The following is a 21771-nucleotide window of genomic DNA, read 5'->3' on the forward strand; positions in this document are numbered from 1 at the left end:
GATTGAGAGGCGGTTGATGAACATCGATTGGAGCTTGTATTTGCTCGAGCGGATTAGCTTCCTGTTGATTAGATGCGGTTGATGAACATCGATTGGAACTTGTATTTGCTCGAGCGGATTAGCTTCCTGTTGATTAGCTTCAACAGGATCAGCTACGGGTTCTTCAATTCTGTTGTTAATCCTTGGAGTAAAATCGAAAAACCCGAACATTAATAACCAACACCTCTTCACACTTGCATAAAGAATTAATCACACAAGTAACTCGTATTCAATAAATTTGAATTCAATACTAGATTCAATCGAATTAATAATGTAACAAACCACTTAGGATTTTTGGAACCCCTCACCTGAGCCATGGTCGGGTCTCACATGGACTTACCTGTATCATCCCTTCAAAGGGATAATAATCCAGCTACAGAACCAAATTAAGCCTAATTTCTTTACTACTAGTTGACAGTTTAACTAGGTGTTTACTTCTTTACCTTTCTTTCTTTCTTTTGATGTTGTTACTAATCAAATTTTCTCTTTTAACATTTTGTAGATGGCTCTCAGGGATCTCTACCAATTTGTACTAAACGTATATATATATATATATATATATATATATATATATATATATATATATATATATATATATATATATATATATATATATATATATATATATATATATTTTCAGTAATTATATTATATTTGAACGCTTTTTAAATATATCATATCATTTGCCACTATTTTTGTATTTATGTGCTAGGTTTTTCGGTCCTCGTCCAATCGATATTGACAGAAATCCTCAGCCCGCACCGATTAACGAAATTGTTGAAGTTGTTGATCCGATCGAACCCATATTTGTCGATATTCATGTCGACGAGCAGCTACATCAATTCTCTCAGAATGTTGGTATTGTTTACGGGCAACAACATCAACTCTCTCGAAATGTCGATATTGTTGACGAGCAACAACATCAACTCATGTATCTTAATTTGATTTCGTATTGCTTCTGTGCAATAGGTTTGACTGTTGATCGTTCAATTAACATGATATATTAACAATATTGTATTCTGTTTTGTAGATGTTAGACTGCCATTTACCGGGTCATTCAAACTATTCTTCTTTACATATTTAGATAATTATCATTTGTGTAATTATTTTACTCGAATATTAGGTTTTTTCTAAGTTAATGTTTATCTATTTACCTATATTTTCAGGTTGTTCGACCAGCTAATATAGTTTTATTTACATCTTTAATTTAATGTTCATGAATTTTTAGAATTTTGAATTTTTAGGATTTGGGATTCTAACGATTCTCTGTCTCCCAATGTCCCGATTACAATGCATACAATATGATGGTCAGTAGGTACGCCATTCCCGTGTGATTCAAAAGATCTTGTGCAAAAATTGTGCAAAAATTACATAAAAGTTGGACAAAAATTTATATTATATTTAGTATCTAGCTAGCTATTATTATTTTTAATTCATCCATGTATGATAATATAATATAATATAATCAAATCTATACTACACTATTAAAGTCGAAATATTAAAAGTTTGGTCGGTCGATACTTGGGCCGAAACAGATTTTATAACTAAAACGCTGATTTTCTAAAATAACACCGTCGGTCGATACTTGGGCCGAATTATGAGCCTATCTATATAATAAAGTATCTTTTTAACCTAAACATATTATCTTTTCTATATTTTTTAACCAAAACGACTCAATCTTCTAAATTAACGTTGAGCAACATATCAATTACCTTTTTTAACTAAAACACATCATCTTTTTAGATTTTATAACTAAAACACTGATCTTCTAAAATAATACGGCAACATAATATAAAAAAATAACATTATTATATATAATTATAAATAAATAATTGATAATATTTTTCAACTAAAATTAAAATTATTTTTAAATACTCTAATGACCTCACAATAATACCGAAATATTAAAATTTTGGTCATTCGATTGGTATTTGACCTTACGGACCTCCTTAATTTATAAATGTTCTAATGATTTTTATTATTATCTATTTAGCAAAATTGTGAAAATATTAAAAAAAATTGGTTGTAAGCTATTATTATACGATTAAAACCGAAACATTAAAAGTTTGGCTGGTCGGTCGATATGTGGGCCGAGATACGAGTCTATTTATATAACTAAATATTATTTTTAACTGAAATATATTATCTTTTTATATTTTCTAACTAAAAAAACTCAATCTTCTAAAATAACATCGAGCAATATAGTAATATTTTTTTTAACTAAAACATATTATAAAATTAATTAAATTTATAATACACACGATAAAATAGCAAATATATTAACCGCCCGATTGCACGGTTATAAGTTAGTTTAAATTAATCCCAAAAACGTGGTCCACCTAAATGCCCAACTTCGCACCCCTCTCTCCGGTCTTATGTAATCCCAAAAACGTTTCATATGTAAAATAGCCCCAAAAGGGCTTAAGCCCGAAGACCTCCGCGGGGAACTTTTATCTCTTCAAGCCCAAATCACATATGTTCATTTGATTAAAACAAGAGTATTATTAGCACCAAGAATTCCTTGCATTTGCAAGCTAAAACCAAATAAGGAAATATCAAAAAGAATGATGCACTAATATGAGCCCAACCAATCAAATCTTGACACTCCAAGCTTTCCAACACCAAAAGTTTGTAGTTCGAGCTCACCACTTTAGTGTTCTTGCATGTGCATTCTAATCTTGTAATAACAGTCTTGTATCTTTTGATGTGAGTCAACTTCATAAGTGGGCAAGTGTTAATTATGTGAAGTGTTACAAGTCAATTTGGAATTGGAGAAAACGAAAGCCCAGATGATGGGAGATGGGCTTTCGAAGTGTGGTTAACTTGTTTTCTTTCTTTTATTCTTAACAGTGATAATTTGTTATTTGGGGGATTAAGTACTTGTTGTTGTGTCATTTTCTGACCCGGTACAATGAAAGCCGAATTCACTGGATCTTGTATTAGGCTCATGACAAAATTTGAAATAACCCCCAACACCTCATACACTACCTCCTCCATCCCCAAAACTTGACAAAAGTATGACATTTTATTTTGTTTTTAGTTAAAAATTAATGTTTTTAAAAAATTATAAAACTAGACGGTAAATTTTTAAGTGCACGGAGGGAGTATAACATTTAATTATTAATATATTAGTTTTAGAAAATTCTATAAGGATGATCAAATTTCAAAACTATAATTGGTCTAGGACATTATAATGATTAATGGTTAAATTGATCATGATTAATATAGATTTTTTTATTTTATTTTAGGTGTATGCTTTTTGATTTAAAGTGATTATAATAGCCTCCGGTAAAGCATATTGCATATAGAACCGTCTTTTTTTTATATTTTTTCATCATTCTAAATTTTGCAAAACAATAGAAGTGATCTCACAAAATTTAAAAATATATAGGTGTTTTTGCTTGATGCCCGCCTAAAGCTCGAATCATAGATCCGCCCTTGATATAACAAAACTAATGGCAAATTGGCAGTACACATATCACATAAAAATAAAAAAAAATTAGATCACATTGTTAGATGGTATGAATACAACAAGGTGCCGAATTGCAAACTTCATGTACACAGCTGCATTTAACTTAAAATATACTGTTTTGTTTTATAAAATATTTGATTTTTATTATATACTTTTTAAATATTTTGATTATCTAATTAAAAAAATATTATTTTTAATTTTTCTTATAAATTATATGAGTTATGAACTATTTCAAAATTTGATTCAAATAATATTTTTCATTATATAATCAAAACAAACAACTCACAAAACAAAACATAATGAATAAATGATATAATATTACTTAAATACTAAACTTAACCGAAAAGAGAAAAACATAAACAACACAAGAAGCAGCAGCAAAGCGTGAGTGGGGACTGGGGAATGGGGATGTTAATGGAAGATGCAGCAGCAGCTAGTAGGAGTTGAGTTATTACAAGACATTTAACTCAGTTGTCAAGTACAAAAACAAAAACCAAAGAACATAGAATGGATAACAATGTAACACCCATAGTGAACGAGAATTGTTTCTCAGCTCCAAACCCTTCCTCGTACACCTTGTCTGAGATTTGGCCCCCTTCTTCTTCTTCTTCACTTCCAAACCCTAGTAACCATAATAATAATCTCGCAGCCCAATTGGCTGCTGACGTCACCACCACTTCTAATGACGACAAGTCCTCTCTTACACATCATAGCCGTGGCAACAACAAGCGCCTTAAGGACAGAACTGAGGTGGGTCATGTTGTTTCTTCTTGTTTGTCAGTATGTTTGGTTACGTAATTGATTCTTGTTTTTGGTAGCTTGATTTATTGATTGCTTGACACGTGTTCTTGAAATTTTGATATTGAGTGAGTGTAGTGTTGATTGTTTTGCTTACAAGTTGAATAAGAAGGGCGCAATTGTGTGCGTTTAGGTTCTGATTGTTTTGTTCCGTTTTGATAAGATTATTGGTTCGTTTCGTGGGGAGGAATTGAACGAGGTAGGAATGTAATTGAAAATAAAATAATTCTGAATGCGAACTTTGGGAGCTAGTATGTTCGACCCTCATAGTGAAATTAAAGGAGAGGGGAAGATTTGTGGAGTATAATAGTTTAGAAAGAAATGAAGAAGTTCACAATATTTTTGTGCGAACTGTTATTCAATTTGGTAGATTTGAGCTCTTGTTTGGATTGGTAGGAAACAGAATGGAGGGAAGAATGAAAACTACACAATAGTACATGCTGTAATCCATTTTCTCTTAGTTTCATAACCTTCAACTAAACAAAGGGTAAAAGATTTTAGAAGTTAAATATTTTTATGAAACGGCACTTTATAGCTGAAAAAAGTTTAGATGAAGGAATAAAGAAGGAACAAGTAGAAAAAATAACAGATTTATATTGATTTGCCTTTTTTTAGGTTCATTAGGATTCTTATTGGTTGGAACTTCCAGTTATCTTGGGAGAAACTTGATATCTTTATTTCCGTCTCAGCAAATCCTCTCATGATGTTTCTATTTCTGTCCTGCTAGTTCCATGTCAAATTCTATATTTTGTCTTGTTTATTAGATTTTTTATTAGTTGATATGCATCTGTGTCTTTTCTACATAGCTTAGATCACTATGTTCAGTTTCTGCTGTAAGTAATATGCACATCAGGAGTTCGATACATGCACTGCTGCACTTTTAGGTGATTACAATATTTTCAAGAAAAGTGAAATGATATCTTATTCATTTCTGGCCAGAAAGATTCAAATAGTAAGCGATCGAAAGTGGTAGAATCTGAGCAGGAAAATTGTGGTACGAGGACTCAAGTGGAAGCAAGTTCGGATTCAGGCACCAAGCCAACTGAGCCAGTTAAAGACTATATCCACGTGAGAGCGAGGAGGGGTCAAGCTACTGATAGCCATAGTTTGGCCGAAAGAGTACTTTTCCTTTTAACTCAATGAATCATAATTAATTCATAATTAATTTGTTTTCTTTTTGTGTGCCTAATTTTGCTTTAATTTCTGACTGGGTAGGCGAGGAGAGAGAAAATCAGTGAGAGGATGAAGATTCTGCAAGATTTGGTCCCTGGATGTAACAAGGTTAGGCCTTGTCCATTACTAGCAAACTGTATTAAATTTTTATTTTTAAATTTGTCAACAAAAACTACTGATAAATTACACTTCCATCATTTTACAAGGTTATTGGAAAAGCACTCGTGCTTGATGAGATAATTAATTACATTCAGTCACTGCAGCATCAAGTTGAGGTATTTATATATTTCTAGCATATGACACTACCATCATGGAAAACTGTTATATATAATCAAGGCTTTGTGAATTGGATATTGTAGTTCCTTTCTATGAAGCTTGAAGCAGTAAATTCAAGAATAGAGCCAACAATTGAAGGATTTCCTCTAAAAAATGTAAGTTATGTCACTGTTTATATTATGCAAGGCTATCAAGATAGTGTGATGAATACAATATTGGTTTCTGTATTGTTTATGATGGTTTTACTGTATATTTAGATTGCAAATTTTTGAAGACTGAATACTTCAAAAGAAGATAGAGCGCACTTCATAGTTGTCAAGGCGTCGCCTAGGTGGAAAAGTTTTAAAAATATAGAGGCGTCCAGCTTTGTTTTTAATAGGGCAGGTGAATTTGGCGGCGCCTAGGCATACACTAGGCAAATCAGGCATTCAACTATATATATGTTAAAATTTTAAATAGACTTTGCTTATTTTCATCATCAAGGGAAAAAAATTCATTTACCATCAGAATTTGAACCAAGGTACTATTAACAACAGTTTAAAAATCAAACAAAGATTAGTAAAATCGATTTTTTACAATCAAATGAACTTATCTCACATTAGTACAGTTATTATTGAAAACCATTAGAATTTATGTATATAATATGTAATATATATGCCTATACACTGCTGAACGCCTTGACAAGTATGGAGCACTTTAAATACTATAGTAAATATTACTTCCATTGTCCATTATACCCTAATTCTACTCTGATATGTATTTTGCCTATTAATTAGTGGTATATATTAGTATAAAGACATTTTATTTGTTGCTGCATACAGGGTGTAAAGCCACTGAAAGATGGTTGTTTGTCAGTGTCAGGAGTTTATTGATTTTAAACTTGTTCCCTGTGTGTAGTCTCAGATAATCTCTGTGTTCCGTTTGATCGGGGACAACGGAATGCAATAGAAAATTATAATAGAAATTGAAGGAGAAACAATGGAGATAGAAGGGGGAGAGTGCAAAAAAAGGGAGTAACTTTGCTACGGTGGGATTTGCGAACAAAATGAGTAGAATTGAATATTCTTAAATTTATACAACGAAGGATGACTAGGAATGGAATGAAAATCATAAACACATACCAAAAAATAGTACAGATTTAGTTCAATTCCATAACCAAACACAGCAAAAGTCTATAACATATCGACATGCTTAAATCTACTTCAATTTGAGAAAACAGTGGAAGAATCAATTATCTCTTGTAACATTAAGCTGGACACTTGGTCCAGTTACCAGAACAGCACTTCTAACGTAAAATATACATAAAAAAACAAAAAGAATTGTTAAAAGTCGAATGCCCCTGCATTGCAACTTATTACACAAAAAAAGAGGTGCAGTTTACAAGTATGAAGGTTCAATGAAGTAATTTAACAAACAAAAGAAATTCCATGCAGTACTCTTATGTACAGTCTTCATAATGTGATCATCAAAATAATGTTTTTCTTTCGTATTCGATATACAAGATCGCTATCTCCGATTTTCTGGGTATTCTAGCCCCATTAAATCGCAGGTTTCCTTTTACGCATATACTGTTTGAAGGATATATAGCATATTTTGTAAAAAAGACATAGTTCTGATGCTGCCTTTTGAGTTTGGTTTGTAACTACATAATATATATATGCCTGTTCAGCTTGGAACTCCTACACTGGATGAGACTGGATTGATATTTGCGTCGCAAACGCCAAGAGAATATGCTCATGGATCACAGCGTGATTGGCTGCATATGCAGGTTGGTGGTAGCATTGAGAAGCAACATAAGATCTAGTGCCTTTGACCATTTGTAGTTGGGCGCGTCTAGTGGCATAATTACCTAATCCTCCAGCACCATCCTATATCAGTGGGAAGTATCTGTTGCGGAGCTTTGTTTACTAGATCCTCCTCTCAACCCCAATTATATATGTAGTTGTAATACTGCACTTTAGCTCAAAAGACACTGTATTTATGGTAGTATTAGCATGCACCATCTAATAGGTATGTAAGCTTGCAGCAGGATAAATTTGTGGCTTCATGTAGTTGTATGTGTTCCATCTGATTGTAGCAAGAGATGTAATTCACTCCTTTGTACCAGTCCAGCCCATTTCTTATCTTTGATCAATGAGTTTTATGTATAACTGGAAAGTAGCAAAGGTGTTGAGTTGCAAAAGAGCCTGTTTGGCTGGACTTTTAAACCATTTTTGATGTTAAAGTTGAAAAATGTCAGATAGGAAAGAAATGATTTAAAGATGGATGTTGGCAGGATGTCCATTTTAAATATACTCAGTTTATTTTTATGTAAACACCATAGAATATATTTCAATAAAGATCAAATGAATACACAAGAAGTTAACAAATCAAGAAAATTTTATTCAAAGCTACTTCCAGTGTATCTGAGTACCAAGTATTACTACAAGGGATAGACCTAATTAGGACAACAATGCATCTGTATATGTCCTTGTGTCTGTATGTTCTGTATCTGTGTCCATCCTTTTCTCTGTTTTTTCTTCATCAGTGTCTGTCCTATCTGTTTTATGTTTCTCCAGATGTTGAGTCATCTGTGCGAGGAGTTTGGTTCCTTCACTACCTCTGCAGTGTCATTGCAGCATGCTTTAAACATTCACTATCTGCTTCAATGGCTCTCAATCTCTCTGTTAAGGATGGCTTTATTCCCAATTTCTGCCGAACAAGAGATCCTTTTTTTCGACAGATAATTTGCAAAATCAGTGCTTTAAGGCGACGAGTTAGACAATCTACCTCTACTCTCATCTTCTGCCACAACCATGTCAGGAACATTACTCAAGGAACCAGCAGCCTCATCTGATGCCGACTGAATTTTGTCTTCTAGATTTGTTAACTTACCTAGCAGATAAGATTTGTCCCCCTCATTATCAAATGATGCTTCTGCAGTTCCCCCTCGGAGATCTCTTGATCTTTCAGTAGTGTGTTCATGTTCTCCATAGTGTCCACTAGGGCTTCCAAACTCGGACTTGAAACCAGATGGTGAAACAGACTGAGATTGCATATCTTGGTAGTCTTCATCGGCATCAACCTCACATTCCACACTACCTGCCTTCTTCAGTTCTCCATATTTTTCTTTATAGGTCTCGAGATCAGCCTCTAAGATCCTGATCTCTCCCTCTCTCTTGACAAGAATATCCTTCATAATTTGTACGGCTTCTTGGTCATATTCTGCCTGCTCCTCCATCATTCTCTGGTACTGCAGAGCCTCCATTTGCACAGCAGCTTTCTCCGCCTGCAACCTAGTGATCATGGCCATAGCATTGTTTGCTGCAATAGCAGAAGCACTTCTTTCTTCATCCAATTCCATGGATAACTCAACAAGGGACTTTCTATCTGCACGTACTTGTTTTTTCAAGCGATTCAAAGCCTCACTCTCTGGTTCGTTCATAGGATTTAGGTCAGTAGGCTCTGCAAACAAATCTTTCTCAAGTTGCACCCTTTTTGCAAGCCGGTTAGCCCACTTAGGAGTGCCTGCAGCTTGAGTTGCATCTGTTAGAGGGATCCCGAAAAATTTGTTTCCTTTAACGGTACTAGGTGTTCTGATAACATCTTCAGGCATATCCTCAGCATCTGGTAGGAATTGTTTCAGATCCTCTTTGATTTCTACATACCAGTATGATTCAGAAATATTTTAGTAGCTTAGCACATTCATATTATATATTTCCCTTCTTACAAAAACCATATTCAATTAGAGTGTCACGTTAATGTAAATAAAATGAGACAATTAACAGGATAATCTGTAGGCAATATGAAAGAATAATTATAACAAAAATCTTACGTTGCTGCTCTGTGTTGTTTCCAGTAGCATCTTCTTGAACCTCTGGTTCTGCATTTGTCGTAAACTTGAGCTCAGAGAACCTAGAAAGAGGCAATTCCAGGTTGCGCCCCTCCTCTTTCATAAGGGGAGGCACACGAGGAGAAGACGGAGTTGATGAAATAGTAGCAGCCTTCATGGAAGGATTCTTGACAAATTTCTTAGAACTTTTGTTACTTAAAGGCTCCCCACAACAAACACACCTGTTAATACTGCCTTTCTCAGCCAATTTAGCATCAACAAAGATTTTATGATCATCCTCTACAAATACATCAGCATCCTTGTGTAACATTCCAACCAGAGGCTTGGGATTATCCGTATCTGAATCTCTGTCAGTAGCAAACGAAAGAAGACACCCTTCGCACATATTCTTGATGTCAGAAATTTTGCGGTGGAAGTGACAATAAGCAAGGGATGAGACCGCCTTCTTGTGAGACTCACAGAAGGATTCATTATGGAACATATGGGAATCCTTATTCAAAAGTACATGATCTATCCGGGAACATAGCAAACAAGGGATTTGCAGATCGAAAAACCTGGCAAATTCATAACTAACAAACGCAAGGCCAGCCTCTACATAAAGCAAACATATGATAACCATTTCAAGGACAGCATAAATAATAAACTGAGGGATTTCTCCCAAATTATCCTCAACAAATTGCTTATACCCTGACGACATCCTACACAAACGGATCAAGAAAACCAGATACGTTAATTACTTTCGAGTGATCAAAATGCAGGAGGTATGAGAGAGATCATGACCAAAGAGAATCCAAGACCATGATCTATAGACTAAAGCTGCATCTCTATCACTCTGTACTTTCCTTGTCTCTGTACTTTCCTTGTCTGATTAGTGACCAACTGAAATGTTGTTGTAATAACAAGATTTCGAAACTCGAAACTGGTGATGAAAATGTTGGAATCTTGAAAAGTGTTGCATGCAAATTGTTTTGTTCAGAAATAGAGGGTGTGAACAAGATATGTGTGTCCTGAAGGAACGGTCAATCAGGTACTTTCAGCCAAACATTTGTTTCTTAACTTTTTATTTACTGTAATTTTGTTTTTATTGCTGTAATTATGTTACTGTTACTTTTATTTAAGTTAACTATTGGAAATAGTATACCTACAATAAAAATGCTTCGTTTTTTCCCAAGTCTAAAGTCCCAACTCTTACTAGGGTAAAGTCCTCTGCATCAATATTAAGTACTATAATTTCAAAGGATTTTTTTGGTCCACCAAATTCATGTGCATTCAAATCAGATTTTAGAAATTATCGAAGTTTTAAGATATTCAATTAAAATATGAAATTATGTTATAAAAGTTGGTAATAATTAATTGATATTTTAAATTAGAATTTGTGAAATCTCATTATGATCCATGAAATTTGAAACATTAAGCTCGAGTTCTAAATACTCTAATCAATTCTGTTACATTTTATATAAAATCCGTCTAAAATCAAAATCAAATACAATTAATTAAAATCTATATATCAAATATAATTTATTAAAACTCTATTAAATTTAAAAGAAAAATACCCCTTGTATTTAAATTTATAATATATTTATTACTTCGTTTATAATATATTTTATAAAAATACATTTTTAAAATGCATCGCTAGCTTTATATTATTTTTGTGAGCACACATATGGAACAAATCTTTGTATCCACTGTCCACATCACATTTAAATTTAAAATTAAGAAAAATCTTAAATAATACTTTTGTCTGTATCATGCACATATTGATAAATTAGGGTTTCCATCGGCGGCCGTTTTGGCGTAGAAGAAAGCTCCCAAGAAAACAATCACGCCATTCTCAAACACCATCACTATCTCCCTATTTGATTATAATTTACAAGCTAACTTTTCTATTCAAAGAAATGGGTGATTTAGCAGCTCTCACACCAAGTGTTTGTCAAAATGCCTCAACCAAACTCATTTCTTCTTCTAGCTATTTCATTCCCACCAAGCTCAAATTCTCGAACCCCAATTCATTTCCCTTGTTTTTCTACTCGAAATTGCCTTCAAGATTGGATTTTTCGACCCGGGCATTGCCTACATTTGGTGGTTCTAGAAAATTTAGCAGTGAAATTAATGCTGTTGTTGGTAAAGAAAGTGATTCAAAAAATGGGGTGGTGTTTGATTTGTCGAAAGTGGGGAAGCGGACCGATATCAAGAAGATTATGATTTTGGGTGCTGGACCTATTGTTATTGGGCAAGCTTGTGAGTTTGATTATTCAGGTACTCAGGCTTGTAAGGCACTTAGAGAGGAGGGGTATGAGGTTATTCTGGTGAATTCTAATCCGGCTACTATTATGACTGACCCCGAGACTGCGAATAGGACCTACATTGAGCCTATGACTCCTGAACTAGTTGAGCAGGTGTTGGAGAAGGAGAGGCCTGATGCTTTGTTGCCTACTATGGGTGGACAGACTGCGCTTAATCTTGCAGTGGCGTTGGCTGAAAGTGGTGCACTTGAGAAGTATGGTGTTGAGTTAATTGGAGCGAAGCTTGATGCTATTAAGAAGGCTGAAGATAGAGATTTGTTTAAGAAAGCTATGAAGAGTATTGGACTTAAGACTCCTCCTTCTGGAATTGGGACGACATTGGAGGAGTGTTTCGAAATTGCAAATTCGATTGGAGAGTTTCCTTTGATTATACGGCCTGCTTTTACGTTGGGTGGAAGTGGAGGTGGAATTGCATATAACAAGGATGAGTTTGAGGCGATATGTAAGTCGGGTCTTGCAGCTAGTGTGACTTCACAGGTTTTGGTGGAGAAGTCTTTGTTGGGTTGGAAAGAATATGAGCTAGAGGTTATGCGAGACTTGGCGGATAATGTGGTTATAATTTGTTCAATTGAGAATATTGATGCAATGGGAGTTCACACGGGGGACTCAATAACTGTAGCTCCAGCACAAACATTGACGGATAAGGAGTATCAACGTCTTAGAGATTATTCTATTGCTATTATAAGGGAGATCGGAGTCGAATGCGGTGGTTCTAACGTTCAGTTTGCCATTAACCCTGCTAATGGAGAAGTCATGGTGATTGAAATGAATCCTCGAGTTTCTAGGTCATCAGCATTGGCCTCCAAAGCTACTGGTTTTCCTATAGCGAAAATGGCTGCAAAGTTGTCTGTTGGTTATTCATTGGATCAGATTCCTAATGACATCACAAAGAAGACACCAGCTAGTTTTGAACCTAGTATAGATTACGTTGTGACCAAGGCATGAACTTTACATACTTCACACACTTCAAATCCTGTTTTACTTGACACACACACACACTCATCTGTCTGGTTCATCTTTTAATGATTGGTCTATGATTTGCATTATCTTCTAAGAGATATATAGAAGCAGGTAGACTCTTTGAGAACAAATCCATATCTTGTGAGTTGCGATATTAATTATTATTTGGCTTAATATCACTTTCTTCCTCTTCCTCTTCCTCTTCCTCTTCCTCTTATCTATGTGTCCTTTGTTTTCGTACAAGAGCTTCCCTCCTAAATAGGATTCTCTCTTCCATCTTCAGACAATATTATTTTTGTGAATAAACTTCCAACGAGTATTTAAATTTGTGATTCTGTCAAGGACCAGAAGTTTGAAAGCCTTACATTAGTTTTGTGTTTGAACATAGATTGAAATTTTGAATTTCATTTATCAGAACTTAAAATTTGACAATTATGTACTGTATACCTACATTTGACAATAATTTAGTGTTTTCTTTCTATCCCTACGCACATGCAGCATTTCAAATGTGTCTCATGTTGCCTATCTCACATCATTTGTTCATTTTTGTTTTGCACGCAGATACCGAGGTTTGCTTTCGAGAAATTTCCAGGTTCTCAGCCAATATTGACAACTCAGATGAAGTCGGTTGGTGAATCCATGGCTGTAGGCCGCACATTCCAGGAATCCTTTCAGAAAGCAGTCCGGTCACTGGAATGTGGCTACTCTGGGTGGGGCTGTGCTCAAATCAAGGAGCTGAATTGGGACTGGGACCAGCTTAAGTACAGCCTTCGAGTACCAAATCCGGATCGAATTCATTCCATATATGCTGCAATGAAAAAGGGAATGAAGGTGGATGACATTCATGAGCTAACTTTTGTTGACAAATGGTTTCTCACTCAACTCAAGGAACTGGTGGATGTTGAGCAATACCTTGTGGATAAAAAATTGTTTGAGTTGACAAAGGATGAGCTCTACGAAGTCAAAAAAAGAGGTTTTAGTGACAAGCAGATAGCTTTTGTTACAAAGTCCTCTGAAAAAGAAGTTCGCTTGAAACGGCTATCTTTAGGTGTTTTACCAGTGTATAAGCGAGTTGATACATGTGCCGCAGAATTTGAAGCTGATACTCCGTACATGTACTCCTCTTATGACTATGAATGTGAATCAGCTCCGACCATGAAGAAAAAGGTTCTAATATTAGGTGGCGGACCAAATCGAATCGGTCAGGGAATTGAATTTGACTACTGCTGCTGCCATGCATCTTTCGCTCTTCAGGTTTGTTAATCACTTAAGTTTAGATTTTGTGCTAGTTTCTCGTCAGCAAGTTTTGTTTATACTGGCAGAGTGGCGGCTTTAATTGTTGCAGATATGTTGTATGATTCTCTGTATTCTGTATTTACATGTGTGGTTATAAAATATACTGATGAGTTAGAAGCCTTGCAAAACCTGCCTCCAATACATTTTGAATAATTTTGTTATATGCTTGCACAGCAGATCGGTGCTCAATAATGCTAGATTTGGGTTTTACTCATTTTTTTGTTTCACTTGATCCATTTCTGCTTTCTGGTTTTTGCAGGATGCAGGCTACGAGACTATTATGATGAACTCAAATCCTGAGACAGTCTCTACTGATTATGATACAAGTGATCGTCTTTATTTTGAACCACTGACAATAGAAGATGTTCTTAACGTCATAGAGTTGGAACGACCGGAAGGCATTATTGTGCAATTTGGTGGTCAAACCCCGCTAAAACTGGCTCTCCCAATTCAGCGGTATTTAGATGAGTTCAAACCTAAATGTGCCAGTGGTGGATATGTTCGCATTTGGGGAACTTCCCCCGATTCGATTGATGCTGCCGAGGACAGGGAGAGATTCAATGCAATGCTAAATGAGCTAAAGATCGAGCAACCCCAAGGAGGCATTGCTAAGAGTGAAGCTGATGCTATTTCCATAGCATCAAACATAGGATACCCGGTTGTTGTCAGGCCTTCCTATGTCTTGGGTGGCCGTGGAATGGAGATCGTTTACAATGATAATAAGTTGGTTATCTACCTTGCAAATGCTGTTGAGGTGGACCCAGAGCACCCTGTCCTGATTGATAAATATCTATCTGATGCTATTGAGATTGATGTTGATGCCCTTGCTGATTCCCATGGTAATGTGGTAATAGGAGGGATAATGGAGCACATTGAACAGGCTGGAATCCATTCTGGTGATTCTGCTTGCATGATACCGACTCAGACCATTAAAGCTTCATGCTTGGAAACTATCAGGTCATGGACTAAGAAATTGGCTAAGAGACTGAATGTTTGTGGGCTCATGAATTGTCAGTACGCAATTACAGCTTCTGGGGAGGTGTTTTTGCTTGAGGCAAATCCACGGGCATCCCGTACAGTCCCTTTCGTGTCCAAAGCTATTGGACACCCATTGGCTAAATATGCCTCTCTTGTGATGTCAGGAAAGTCTCTTCAAGACCTAGGTTTCACTACAGAGGTAATCCCTCGACATGTATCTGTGAAGGAAGCTGTTTTGCCCTTCGAAAAATTCCAAGGCTGTGATGTATTTCTAGGTCCTGAAATGCATAGCACTGGTGAAGTGATGGGTATATCATATGAGTTTTCTATAGCATTTGCCAAAGCCCAACTAGCTGCTGGGCAGAAGCTACCACTTTCCGGCAAAGTGTTCCTCAGCTTAAGTGATTTGACCAAGTCACATCTTTCTACAATTGCCCGCGCCTTTCTTGACATCGGGTTCAAAATTGTTTCAACTTCCGGGACAGCCAACATTCTTGAATTAGATGGAATCCCAGTGGAAAGAGTTTTAAAAATTCATGAAGGCAGACCACATGCCGGTGATATGCTTGCTAATGGTCAAATTCAACTGATGGTGATCACAAGTTCAGGCGACAACCTTGAAGACATTGATGGACGGCAACTGAGAAGAATGGCACTTGCTTACAAAGTTCCTATTATAACAACTGTGGCAGGTGCTTCAGCGACTGTTCAGGCAATCAAAAGCCTGAATCGCAACAAAATTGAAATGATTGCTCTGCAAGATTACTTCTATAACGGCAAGGAAGACGGCAAGGCGGAAAACCTGCAGACGGTCTCTTCCTCCGGTCAGCTCAGCTAGAGATCCTTGTCGATTGGAATTTATTAGCTTGGTTTTTTTCTTTTATCATCTGCATCATTTTTGTATTGAATTGTAACAATCTATCAGTGTATTGGATTGTGGCGATCGTCATTCGTTTTAGTTTGTTAATGACAATATGTAACTCATAGTTCTAAAGAAGTTGAAACCTATCATTCAAAATAACAAAATCAAATATCACTAGAACTTACATTTAATAATACTTTATTTTATCGAGTTAATTATTTTACTGAAGTAAAAGTATACTCTCGATTAATTATCTGATTTCAACTGTATTTCTTCCAAAATAAATTATCTTTACTCCTATATACCTAAGCTATCTCGTATTAGTTTGATAGTTTAATCGATGAGATATTCAAAAACTGAAAAGATGATGTTCAAATTATAGAAAATGAAAAATGACCGCTAAAAGATAAATTTAATATTACCGAATCAAGACAAATTTATAAATAAACAATAATTTCCAACTTTTTACTGAGTTAAAGTTATAATTTTAAATTTAACAAACTAATATTGAAACATTTTTTAATTGAAACATTTTTTGATGACAAAATGAGTTTTGTTTAGAGAAAATTGACAAAAGTGGTAATTTTAACTTGAATATACTTGTTTGATTGTTTCAAGAATTCAAGGTAATTCAAACAAAGGTGAATTCACAAGACCACTACTAAGATAGAGTGACGATATCCAAACAACTTTGTTCAGGAATATCATATTGAAATAATTGAGAAAGGTCGTGAATATGTTTTAATAAGCCTGGAGAGCTAGAAAAAAAATAAAAATAATTCCAAGCTAGCTATGATTTTGGCAACTATGAACACTTGGCTCTGAACTTTGCAAAATGGCCTCAAGACTTTCCGAAGCAGGGGTTCCTAATTTACTGGCAGAACATTTGAAGCCATGTAAGGTGAAAAGCATCCCTGTACCTGCAGAGAGTGATATAATTATGAACAGCCTATTAAGAGCTTTTTCAAAATCGGGCAACATGCCAACGTAGTGTACTTGTCATTACGATAAGTAAAGCTGATGCAGTCATTGTATTGTATACTTGTATGTAATGATGTAGTAGTGCACAGTAATATATTCATGAGATTCATAAATCAACAGTCTGACCTTTTCATTTAACTGGACAATATTACAGAGAATTTGCAGAAAAGCTATACATACCTGCAAAAGACAATTTGGTATTTGGATAAACCCCTGTAGTAGAAGATTAACCTTCTCCAAAGTGTTGTGCGGAGCAGGTGTAATCACATAAATTATCTTCTTCTGTGTGTCGATGCTTCGGACAATTCCTGTTAATCAGATATGAGAAAAGTATTTACTGCATGTAACAAATAGATATTAAGATTTTATATTACGAGCCTTCAACTTAGAGAGAACAATTTGACTACTAGTCATAACAATAGTTAGAGAATAATGCAGTGCAAACAATATGTGACTTACCGACGTCTTTACTTCATGTGTATACTGATATGCATTATATATATGTATACTGATATGCATTATATATATAACCATACTTAAATTATTTACTTCTCAACTACTTGACGACTAGTTGAACACCTAGTTGACTTCTCAATTTCATAAGCTGGAACAGAAGACTCAACATGGACTACGTTATATGATAAGAAAACAGAAATCCATGAATGTGCGTGTATGCTTTGTGAAAATGACTTACCTAGGCCAACACAACTAGGCAAACGATCATTATCTTCAGAACTGACAGCCAAGCCAACAATGGTAGCGTTCAAACTATAAAAGACTTCACTACTTGGGACCTGTATATATCAAGCATAAATAGATTACATTCTCAAAATATGTAGATATTATTAGATCAAAATGGATAGATTTATTTACAACAAACAATATAAAAATCGACTTAATGTGACATTTTTAAAAAACCTGACTGTGGAGATGTTGAATCTTGACACTTGATAATGGAACTTCATAAGGAGGGTGAGCAGCCAATGAACGAGCAAGTTCCTTAATTGTGGTGATATTTGTCTCACTGGGAAAGCACTGCCTGAAATAAGCCATTATGCGTAAATCCCGGAGAAGGCGTGCATCCTTTTGTACTAGCACCCTGAAATGAGAAATACTCTTTAGCAAAGCACATATTTAATATTACTTAAATATTTCTTATATAAGTGGTAAATGTCCCAAAAGGAATGGAATGATAGAATTATTTATGACTACAAAGATATCAACTGAGTACTTCATCCCTTATGGCCTCACATATAAATTATGTTGACTAGGATAACTAATGAAACACAATATAAGATGCAACACATTTCACTATGCAGTCAAAAGTCATCTACCAGAGTGAGAAAATGTAAACAGGTATACTAAGGACACAAACATAGGAAAGTTAAAAGACGACAGGTCCATATGAATTTACAGGAAATGACTAAGAAATTTTATATTGGTTGATGGCATCATTAGCAAAGTTAAGGATGCGACTTCAATAGAGCATAAGTATGTTAAGAACATACGATCTTTTTAAAGAGTCCTGACGAGCTGAACTGATCTCAATTAAGGTTGCTGAGGCATCATCTCTCTCGTCCAACCAAAATCCCCCAGTTGGCAGATTCTTATGGTCAGCTGATATGCGGATCTGAACCATGTGTGTAGGAGAGATGTACTTCAGCATATCCACCAGTATAACAAATCCAATACCTGACCCTCAGAAACTTGAACTGTTACTCCATGAAAGAGAATCGATTGTGGTTGTTCCTGATAAAACTAAGCAGAATACTACTTATATACATGATAAGAGAGATAAATTCAAGCAGACCTTTGACCCATCCAGAAGTATTGACAACGAGGGGCACTGCAGTATCTTTAGGAAGACCACTCAGATCAGACATGTTGAACTCTTTCTCATAGTAGTCATATAGTGCAGATATATACTTCAAGTACATTGTTGGATCACTTTTTGGAGAAATATCACCAAAGAAGTAGCATCTAAAATAAGATTTTCATCAGGGAGGATAAAAAAACCAATTGCTAACAAGTATATCATCACATTTTGCAACACTCAAAAGGAATATCATATGTTGCTTGCCTTTTTCATGTAAGAATTAATTAAAAAAAACACGTAGATACATATCACAGCACACAGACATTTAAGAAAGTGAAAATTCCATTAATTAATTATAAGAAACTTGACCAAAGGGGATCAGCGCATATGGAATTCATAAAATTGTTCATATGATAGATCAGAAAGACAAAACGTTATTCGTATCCAGCCAGACCATATTTCTCTAGTCAGTCATCGGCTGACAGCTACTGACTTAAATTTGAGCGTGCACGCACAGAGAGAAATGTGGAACTATTCACTATATGGTGCAAAGCACATAGTATATCAACATAGACGCATGATTTGTGCATTTTAAAACCTAGCTGAACTTCACTCAGACAAAAAATAATCTTGTATCCCATGACAGCTACCAAAACTTGATCTCAATGACTACAAAGAGATTCTAAATAAGCAATTTAAGTGACATTTTTACTTAGATCAACAGAAATTATACCTCTCAGGCGTCTTCAGGCACGGAATAGTCAAATCTAATTAAAAGGGAAAAAAAAATAAGATCAAATGTCATAAAATAAAATCAACTCAATGAAGTGTGCTCTGATATGTCAATAGGCATGTCACCTGGAGTTATTTGGTCAATAACAGTAAGTGAGAGAAAACCGGGAGGTGTAAACTCGGTTTGCCCAACATCTGTGTCCAGATAAGCCACTCTTTCATAACTGTGGACATAAAGGATACTTTCAATTATAATCTAAAACCTGAAAGAAAATAATTGCTGAATCTGCGTTCACCAATAAAATGAATGTAAAATGAAAGACACGTGAAGAATTGGGCAAATTCCTTCCTAACAAGGTAGAGATAATTCACATCTTCATACATGTAAAACACAATTAACTAAAAGAACTCACATCTTTATACATGTAAAACACAATTAACAATCAACAAGGAGTCAAGAGCATATATAAACAAAATTAAAGATACTAACTTTCGACTTGAATAACAATAAAAAAAACCAAGCCCGGATTGCATTTATCACCTAAACTAGAAAAGCTCACATCTTTATGCAAGTAAAACACAATTACAATCAACAAAGAGTCAAGAGCATATATAAACATAATTCACATAAAGATACTAACTTTCACCTTGAATAACAATAAAATACCAAACCCGGATTGCATTTATCACCTAAATTAAAAAATCTCACATCTTTACACCCTAAAAGAAGACAATTAACATTCAAGAAAAGAGTCAAAAACACATACAAACAAGAATATTAACACTTTTACATAAAGGGGTTGTTTGCTATAAACCTCTGAAGTAGAACATTAACAAGGTGGCGAGAAAAGATGGTCTTGCCACTGTTTTTAGGCCCACAAACAAAAGTAACTGGTGGAGAAGCTGCATTAGCCACTGTTCTTGCAGCCTCAGACCATTCTTCTGGAATTATTATGTTCATCATCGATGTTTCTGCTCCACCTGAACTTCCCATGGCAAGTGTTTATCTTTGTGTGTGTAGAGATGAACAAGGTTAATCAGCGTGAAGGTGTACTGAGACTCTGAGAGGCTTTTCACGTTTAAGCTATGATGGTTGCGCCTTTAGGGCGTGTTTGGCGACAGGGGTTTTGAGGGTTTTGGGGCTGAGGCTGTAAAATGAGCCGGGTGATCCCTCTGCTCAAGTACCGGATCATATTATTCTTAGCTTGTCCAGATTTGGGTCCGGGATCGTTTTATTCGGATATAAACCGATCCCGGGTATTTGAGATTCGGATCTGAACCGGATATGATCCAGTATCGTATTTTCTATTTTTTAACCGGGTAGTTTATGATCCATCGAATATGAGCCGGATATGATCCACTAACATCAAATATCATTATTATTTCAGTTGTTCAAATAATTATCATTTAGTCTAAGTAAACGTAATATTATAAAGTATAATAATTTTTTAGTTATATGTTGGTCTATATCATTTATTAAATATTTATGAAGATAATAAGCATTATCACATTAAATAAATCATATTTTATGAAGATATAAACTTAAATAAGATATTACAATTTTATAAAATGATGACTATTTACTTGCAAATATGATGGTGTTAAAATATAATGTGTATATGAGTTTAAATGAATATGAACCGTGGATCATATTTGGTTATTCGGGTAGGATCATATTATGAAAAATTATATGAGACCGAATCTGAGCGGGTATAGGTGTGCTCGTATCCGGGATCATATATTATACGGACTTAATTTTTCCGCCAAATTTGGATCGTTTCCAAAACGGATATGAGACATGTATCATATTTTCGATCCGGATATGAGCCGAGACACCGGATAGTCCGTATCGATTTACAGCCCTACTGAGGAGAGAGGAGTCAGGAGCGTTCTTTTCGTTTGAAGTTATTTTATTTATTTTTATATTTATTCATACATTGATATTAAAATAATTTTAAAAAAAATCGAATTTAGAATTAGACTAAAACGGGCCAATCATCAATCATCAATATATAAAACAGAGAAGCGATAACTCTATTTTATTTCTATTTTTCTAATTTCTTAAAATTTTAAAATCAGGAGAGGCGTTTAATCTGCGTCTCTAAAATAATTTTTCAAATTAATATTATATTATATAAATTCAGTGGGATATATTTAATTGAAATAATTAGGTTTGTGTAAATATTATATCACATATATATTATTAGTAAAATATTAAATATAAATAGAAGCTTGAATGGATTATAGTTGAAT

General features: G+C 34.8%; 4 protein-coding genes across 4 annotated transcripts; 2 read left to right on the forward strand and 2 right to left on the reverse strand.

The window, feature by feature from the left end:
• Positions 1-3860: 3860 nt before the first annotated feature.
• On the forward strand, positions 3861-7908 carry LOC108193655 (transcription factor bHLH79). The gene is made up of 6 exons (XM_017360406.2): positions 3861-4261; positions 5249-5428; positions 5525-5590; positions 5689-5757; positions 5842-5913; positions 7428-7908. Exons 1-6 carry the CDS (start codon positions 4019-4021, stop codon positions 7560-7562), a joined length of 765 nt encoding a protein of 254 aa, XP_017215895.1. The 5' UTR covers positions 3861-4018; the 3' UTR covers positions 7563-7908.
• Positions 7909-8108: 200 nt separating this feature from the next.
• LOC108193654 (probable myosin-binding protein 5) lies at positions 8109-10728 on the reverse strand. The gene is made up of 2 exons (XM_017360404.2): positions 9573-10728; positions 8109-9397 (listed from the first exon to the last, which is right to left on the reverse strand). The coding sequence occupies exons 1-2, from the start codon at positions 10285-10287 to the stop codon at positions 8502-8504; spliced, it is 1611 nt and encodes a 536-aa protein (XP_017215893.1). The 5' UTR covers positions 10288-10728; the 3' UTR covers positions 8109-8501.
• Positions 10729-11293: 565 nt separating this feature from the next.
• LOC108195906 (carbamoyl phosphate synthase arginine-specific large chain, chloroplastic) lies at positions 11294-16124 on the forward strand. Its single transcript, XM_064081806.1, has 3 exons — positions 11294-12832; positions 13415-14107; positions 14409-16124. Exons 1-3 carry the CDS (start codon positions 11486-11488, stop codon positions 15963-15965), a joined length of 3597 nt encoding a protein of 1198 aa, XP_063937876.1. The 5' UTR covers positions 11294-11485; the 3' UTR covers positions 15966-16124.
• Positions 16125-16631: 507 nt separating this feature from the next.
• LOC108195907 (polynucleotide 5'-hydroxyl-kinase NOL9) lies at positions 16632-20684 on the reverse strand. Its single transcript, XM_017362922.2, has 9 exons — positions 20334-20684; positions 19645-19742; positions 19520-19553; positions 18781-18950; positions 18479-18662; positions 17889-18069; positions 17665-17764; positions 17151-17278; positions 16632-16909 (listed from the first exon to the last, which is right to left on the reverse strand). The coding sequence occupies exons 1-9, from the start codon at positions 20510-20512 to the stop codon at positions 16856-16858; spliced, it is 1128 nt and encodes a 375-aa protein (XP_017218411.1). The 5' UTR covers positions 20513-20684; the 3' UTR covers positions 16632-16855.
• Between the last annotated feature and the right edge of the window lie 1087 nt (positions 20685-21771).

The sequence above is a fragment of the Daucus carota genome, chromosome 7, assembly GCF_001625215.2.
Source record: "Daucus carota subsp. sativus chromosome 7, DH1 v3.0, whole genome shotgun sequence".
In the NCBI taxonomy this organism is placed as follows: domain Eukaryota; kingdom Viridiplantae; phylum Streptophyta; class Magnoliopsida; order Apiales; family Apiaceae; genus Daucus; species Daucus carota.

Coding starts and splice junctions, on each gene's coding strand:
- LOC108195907 (XM_017362922.2), bottom strand. CDS start 20,512: ATGGGAAGTTCAGGTGGAGCAGAAACATCGATGATGAACATAATAATT. Junction 18,663..18,780: donor TACTTCTGGATGGGTCAAAG/GTCTGCTTGAAT, acceptor TCTGAGGGTCAG/GTATTGGATTTGTTATACTG. Junction 18,070..18,478: donor CAGGACTCTTTAAAAAGATC/GTATGTTCTTAA, acceptor TTCTCATTTCAG/GGTGCTAGTACAAAAGGATG.
- LOC108193654 (XM_017360404.2), bottom strand. CDS start 10,287: ATGTCGTCAGGGTATAAGCAATTTGTTGAGGATAATTTGGGAGAAATC. Junction 9,398..9,572: donor AAACAACACAGAGCAGCAAC/GTAAGATTTTTG, acceptor ACTGGTATGTAG/AAATCAAAGAGGATCTGAAA.
- LOC108195906 (XM_064081806.1), top strand. CDS start 11,486: ATGGGTGATTTAGCAGCTCTCACACCAAGTGTTTGTCAAAATGCCTCA. Junction 12,833..13,414: donor TAGATTACGTTGTGACCAAG/GCATGAACTTTA, acceptor TTTTGCACGCAG/ATACCGAGGTTTGCTTTCGA. Junction 14,108..14,408: donor ATGCATCTTTCGCTCTTCAG/GTTTGTTAATCA, acceptor TGGTTTTTGCAG/GATGCAGGCTACGAGACTAT.
- LOC108193655 (XM_017360406.2), top strand. CDS start 4,019: ATGGATAACAATGTAACACCCATAGTGAACGAGAATTGTTTCTCAGCT. Junction 5,758..5,841: donor CACTGCAGCATCAAGTTGAG/GTATTTATATAT, acceptor TGGATATTGTAG/TTCCTTTCTATGAAGCTTGA. Junction 5,914..7,427: donor AAGGATTTCCTCTAAAAAAT/GTAAGTTATGTC, acceptor ATGCCTGTTCAG/CTTGGAACTCCTACACTGGA.